Source organism: Sinocyclocheilus grahami, unplaced genomic scaffold (genome assembly GCF_001515645.1).
Source record: "Sinocyclocheilus grahami isolate Dianchi unplaced genomic scaffold, SAMN03320097.WGS_v1.1 scaffold6.1, whole genome shotgun sequence".
In the NCBI taxonomy this organism is placed as follows: domain Eukaryota; kingdom Metazoa; phylum Chordata; class Actinopteri; order Cypriniformes; family Cyprinidae; genus Sinocyclocheilus; species Sinocyclocheilus grahami.
The window spans coordinates 2,741,714-2,747,764 of NW_015505185.1; the positions used below are offsets into that span (position 1 = coordinate 2,741,714).

Consider the following 6,051-nt stretch of genomic DNA (forward strand, 5'->3'; position numbering starts at 1 on the left):
TTACAGAATACACGACCACCAATAATGAACCCAGCAGTTGTTCGTCTCCTCCGCCTTCGTCAAGGTGATCAGGCCATTGAGGACTATGTGGAGGACTTTTGTGGACTGTGCCATTTGGTGGCTTTTAATGATGTGGCCCTTAAGGACATTTTTAGAGTGGGTTTAAATGAACCCATTTGTTCTCAGTTGCCTGGGGGAAAGATTTGTTGGTCACTGGAGAAATACATGGACTTTGCTCTGCAGTTGAGTGGATCTGTTTTCACTGTGGGTGTCATGGAGAAGGAACATGCCACTTCCCCAAAGCCTGTTCACGTCATGCCTGCCAAGCCAAGGCCTGCTCACGTCACGTCTGCCAAGATGGCCACCACGGCTGAGTCCCCGGCCAAGATGGCCGCCATGCCTGAGCCTCTCCACGTGATGACTATCTCCAAGATTCCCCCTAAGGATTTTTTTTGGGGGGGGGGCTATAGTATCCAAGCTCCTGCGAACGCGGAGCTTGGGCCAAGACTCAAAAGACTGATTGCTAGTGTGATGGACCCACCTCTGATGTCGGTGCGAGCTGCAGGCATCCCGGTGACGTCAGTGCTCTCAAGCAATGCTGTCTTCAAGGTCATGCCACACTCTGCTGCCCTTCCTGTAATGGCGGTCGCCATTTTGAGCGTGTGGGCTGCACACTGCACTCCTGAGTCCGCTCCAGAGGCCTCTCCTGTCCCCGAGTCCGCTCCAGAGGCCTCTCCTGTCCATGAGTCCGCTCCAGAGCCCTCTCCTACCCATGAGTCCGCTCCAAAGGCCTTTCCTGTGCCTCCAGAAGTGGTAGCTTCCGCTGCAGAACCTCCAGAGGTGGCGGCATCCACTGCAGAACCTCCTGAGGTGGTGGCGTCCGCTTCCGAATTCACTGCCTGCCCTGTCACGGCCACAGAGGCCGTTCACAAACTCACAGACTGCCTTGTCATGGCCACGGAGGCCGTTCACAAACTCAATGTCTGCCCTGTTATGGCCATGGAGGCCGTTCACGAACTCACTGCCTGCCCTGTCACAGCCATGGAGGCCGTCCATGAACTCACTGTTTGTCCTGTCATGGCCAAGGAGGCCGTTTTTGAACTCACTGTCTGTCCTGCCACGGCCAAGGAGGCCGTTTTTGAACTCACTGTCTGTCCTGTCACGGCCAAGGAGGCCGTTCATGAACTCACTGTCTGTCCTGTTATGACCACAGAGGCCATTCATGAACTCACTGTCTGTCCTGCCATGGCCAAGGAGGCCGTTCATGAACTCAAAGTCAAGTGGTCTGTCCATGTCTCTGCTCCGCCATGGCCGCCCGATCTGCCTACACCACCATGGCCCCCCGGTCGGCCTGCTCCGCCATGGCCCCCCGATCTGCCTGCTCCGCCATGGCCCCCCGATCTGCCTGCACCGCCATGGCCCCCCGATCTGCCTGCACCACCATGGCCCCGCAATCTGCCTGCACCGCCATGGTCCTCCGATCTGCCTGCACCTCCATGGCTCCCTGTTCTGCCTGCTCCGCCATGGCTCCCCGCTCTGCCATGGCTCCCCTCTCTGCCTGTTCCTCTTCATGGGCGTTTTATGATTATTTTTAAATCGTCTTTGCTCTTCCATGGAAGAAAGGGGTGGGTGAGCAGAGCTCATTAGCATTTAAAGGGACATGCCCCAAAATGAGTCGCTGTGAACAGAGCAAGGTAAAAAGGGTGTTGTTTTACACAACCACTGAGGAACTTTAACCAAAGTATGTTGCAGACCATTCATGAAGACCCTAAAGAATCATACCAAATTGTGGAAGATCAATGTCCCCTTTGAAGCACAGCCACCACAAAATCAGACTTACTTTTAGATCATTTTGAAGTTAAATACATATTTAAAATCATAACAAGAAATATTTTATTAGCTATGATACTGTTTTTGGAATCAAATCTTTGCATAACTATAACAGTAAACACTGGAATCTAACAATGTCTTGGAAAAAAAACAGTTAATCTTTCAAACAAATTAAGCATAGCTATACATAAACCCACATAGGAAATAAAAGAGTTATCGAATAAGCATGTTCTAAACTCCTGAAACATTGGTGTTTCATATTTTAGAGCAGTCACTGCAATTTATGAAAGAAATCAATTAAATCTGTATGTGGGAGTGTGTGTGAAAAAAGCAGATGTAATCCCCTTTGTAATCCTTTACATTTTCATAAGTAACTGTAATTTAATTACACATTTTTTCTCAGTAACTGTAACTGATTACAATTACTTTCATTTTGTAATTAAATTATGTAATTCTGTTACATGTAACTAGTTACTCCCCAACACTGCTGATGACACAAGTCTTCATGTAAGTGTACTTAATTTTAAACATATTTGTACTATTATTTTTTGGAGGTGTACATCTTTTTCAATCTTAAAGATATGAGCCACATGCTCGCAGGTTTGATCTGGGCCACACACCTCCTTCCAGCAGTAGGCCTTATGTTGCTAGCTGTCACACATGCGTGGCCATCCTTGGGCTGACGAGGTGCATTTCAGAGACCATATTCACACTAAGATTGTCTGCTGTGTGGGAACTCATAGCATAGCATATATTTATTAATCTAAATAAAAGATTTACATCAACCAAAAGGGTTAACTGACATTTTATTTGTCAACAACCCAGGTACAATGTGATATTTTGGTATTTTTAGCAACTTTTGAATGACAAAGCAGAGAGATGCTTTTTAAATCAGATTGTGTAGCTACACTATCTACCAGCAGGGCTGTGCACATGCTACAAAACAACACCCGTTCCCATGACTAATCCAACAGAAATGGGAGTTTATCCACCCAACTCCATGTGTATAAAACTTTTGCCCACAGGTGACATTTAACAGTGCTGAAGGATGATCACTTAAGGTGACATTATGCATGACAATTTGTTCAAATAGACCACATTATTTCAAATGCCAGCAACTGTATTGGATTTAAGCAAATGGGGACTAACAATTATTTAAATTGTACAGTTAAAGATGTGCCTTATTAATCTGATGAGATGTGAATTTTACAAACAAACAAAAAAATCATATTGTGGCAAATTTTGCCTGCTGTGTTTTAATGATTATTCCTTTTTTTAGGTTGTAGCCCAAGCTGGATATGGCAAAATGAAAGAATGAAATGGTTAAATGTTGGACACCAACTTCTCGTAAATTCTGCTAGGATTTTTACTGGCAGGATTATTTTTGATAATTACTCTTTATTTATATTGGTAGCATTAACAGCTTGTGTATGCTGGTTTGTGTAGGCCTTTAATAGTAGGAATATTAACCATGTATCCAAATGGATCTGTCCTCTCACTGGTCCTGACATTGCACTCTCTGGAACTGCCTGAGACGACCATTTATCCAGCATTCATATTTGGATTAACAACATACTTGTTTATCTTACTCTGCAATCTCACAATTATTATTACAATTTGCATGAACAGAAATCTTCACAAACCAATGTACATACTGTTGCTCAACCTGCCAATCAATGATGCAATGAATGCTTCAATCCTTTTTCCTCACCTGCTGTATAGTATATGGTCTCAGGACAGATCAATATCCTATCCTGCATGTTTTATTCAAGGCTTTTTCGTACACCTGAATGGTGGAGCATCTTATCTTATTCTTACCGCTATGGCCTATGACAGGTATATCGCTATCTGCTGCCCGCTGAGATATGGAGTCATTATGACTACCAATAACTTGGTGAAAATCATAACTGGGATGTGGCTTTTAAATTTTATTCTTATAACTGTAGTTTTCTCCATTCTGGTACCTTACAGGATTTGCCAGACACACATGACAGATCTAGTCTGCTATAAGACAGCATTAATGAAACTCTTATGTGACGGCATAGAGGTTATAGCGGCAGCCAGTACCCGCTAAGGGGCTAAGTAGTGGGAATACATCCATGACGCGTTTCGATCGCAAAGGGTTTTAATTACAATATAGAAATGAACAGCAACAAGTTGCATGAAGACGGTAAGATAGAAAACAAAAGATAAACCAAATAAAATTAAATAAACAAAGGGAAACGGTCAACAGAAAGTGAGCGTCCCAGCTACTCACCCCCTTCCTCCATGATATCCACATCCAAACTAACAGGTAATATGCACCTATACAAAATGACGTAACAAACTGGAAGTGACAATTTCAAAATAAAAGACATCAAACCGTGTCTGGCACCTACAGAGGTGAACAATATCGTTGGGTTAAGTTGCATCATTTTTTACCACGGCCTTTCGCTTTCTGCTGTGGCATTTACATACATTCATATATTAATCACTTGTGTTACTAATAAGCAGTCTGATGCAAAGATTAAGGCACTTCAGACATGTGGTACTCATTTGGTCGTCTTCCTGTTATTAGAGTTTAACACACTGTTTCCTAGTGTTGCTCATCGATCTGAGTTTGTTCCCGCTTTCCTACGCAGAGTTGTTTCTATTTCCAATTTTGTCTTTCCTCCTCTTGTGAATCCACTTGTTTATGGTTTTAAAACCAAAGAGATCAGACAAAAAATTTTCACCTGTTTCAAAAACAAGAAAATAAGCAGTTTCTGATGTAATTAGATCTGTCTGTGAAATTATCATGAACTGATATTAAATGTTAAACTTTTTTTCTGTTACACAAGTGCCTTGGATGCAAATTAACCATTTTGCTTAACCTGTTTATCATTTTGTAATCTAGAAGCGGTCTGTTTGTTTGACAGATGGCCTTACAAAAATTCCCTTTGCACAGACACATTTTCTGAAAGTGTCTACAAATAGGCAGATTTATGAAATTAAATTAATAGTATTCAGCTAGTCATGTGGTCTTAATATGACAGCCACCATGATAGGACGACCATCCTTCTAGAAAATGTTTTTCTAGGCCACTGATGACAAGTCTTAAAATGAAGTCAGTGTACTTAATTTTTAACATATACTATTTGATTTTATAGTTGTACGTCTTTTTCCATCTTAATTAGGAAAAAGCAATTGTTTTATATTTAGCAAAACAGCTACAGGAGAGGATTGCAATGCAGTGTGCATGACGTTATTGGTTTACAATGTTCAATACAACCGTTTAAATAAAAGAATTGTATATAATCACAATAGTTATTTTATTGTCCTACCCTAATAGCTGAATTTGTTTCGCTCCGCAACAGCTTGAGGCTGTCCACACTGGACGTGACAAGGCAACCATTGCAGATCTTTTGTACTTTGTGTCAGTACTAATAAATAGAATGAGGGATCAGTTTACTGTCGAGGATTTGTCATTTTGCATCGCGCCGCTGGTGTCCAGTGTGGACGCGGTGTTAGAAGTGTCATGCCACTCTTTTCTCCTCAACCACACCTGAAGTCAAGCTATTTCTTTATTGTGGGTGGGTAAGGTGACTGATAGCCCCCCCCCCCCATCATTTCTAATCTGCATATTATTGCAGGTGCGTGTCATGTACGTCACAAGCACATGTGCACTTTGGTCAGAGTGGTAATGTGATTAAGGTGTTTACATGCCTGTATATTTCTATTAAAATCGGCATATGCCACCTATGTTAATACGATTATGCTTCCTGCGATTATGAGCTTAATCGCATTATTTAGATCGAAGTATTGCATTTACATGAGGTAAAGTTTAATCGCAATATTGTCAAAATCTCATTATAATCGCATTAAGATGGTGCACGTAAATGCACTGAATTAGACATAATCAGATGTAGAAAGTGATAAAAATGTATTTAGAAAAACTGGTAACACTTTATATTAAGCTTCCCTTTATAAAGGGTTTACAAAGGTGTTAGTAAATGACTAATGACTCATTTACAACTGCATAATAAATAATTGATAACCAGTTATAAATACATGAATAAAAAGGGTGATTTTAATGCAATACCTGCCAAATAGTGAACCAGTTTTAACTCATGTTTTAAATGCTTAACAAATATATTTATTAATACTTATTTCACTCAAAACCAGATTCCTGATTTATTTCATGATTCAGCAAAAATTATATCAAGACTGAAGGGTGTTGTATTTATGGTTTTCTCATTTATA

General features: G+C 41.3%; 1 protein-coding gene across 1 annotated transcript; it reads left to right on the forward strand.

Moving 5' to 3' along the window:
* The first annotated feature begins 3,301 nt into the window (after positions 1-3,301).
* Positions 3,302-4,578, forward strand: LOC107588076 (olfactory receptor 52J3-like). The gene is made up of 2 exons (XM_016276084.1): positions 3,302-3,877; positions 4,213-4,578. The coding sequence occupies exons 1-2, from the start codon at positions 3,302-3,304 to the stop codon at positions 4,576-4,578; spliced, it is 942 nt and encodes a 313-aa protein (XP_016131570.1).
* Positions 4,579-6,051: the final 1,473 nt, after the last annotated feature.

Excerpts from the sequence above, each read along its gene's own strand:
- LOC107588076 (XM_016276084.1), top strand. The coding sequence starts at position 3,302 with ATGTATCCAAATGGATCTGTCCTCTCACTGGTCCTGACATTGCACTCT. Across the intron at positions 3,878-4,212 it reads TCTTATGTGACGGCATAGAG|GTGAACAATATCGTTGGGTT; the intron begins GTTATAGCGGCA and ends GCACCTACAGAG.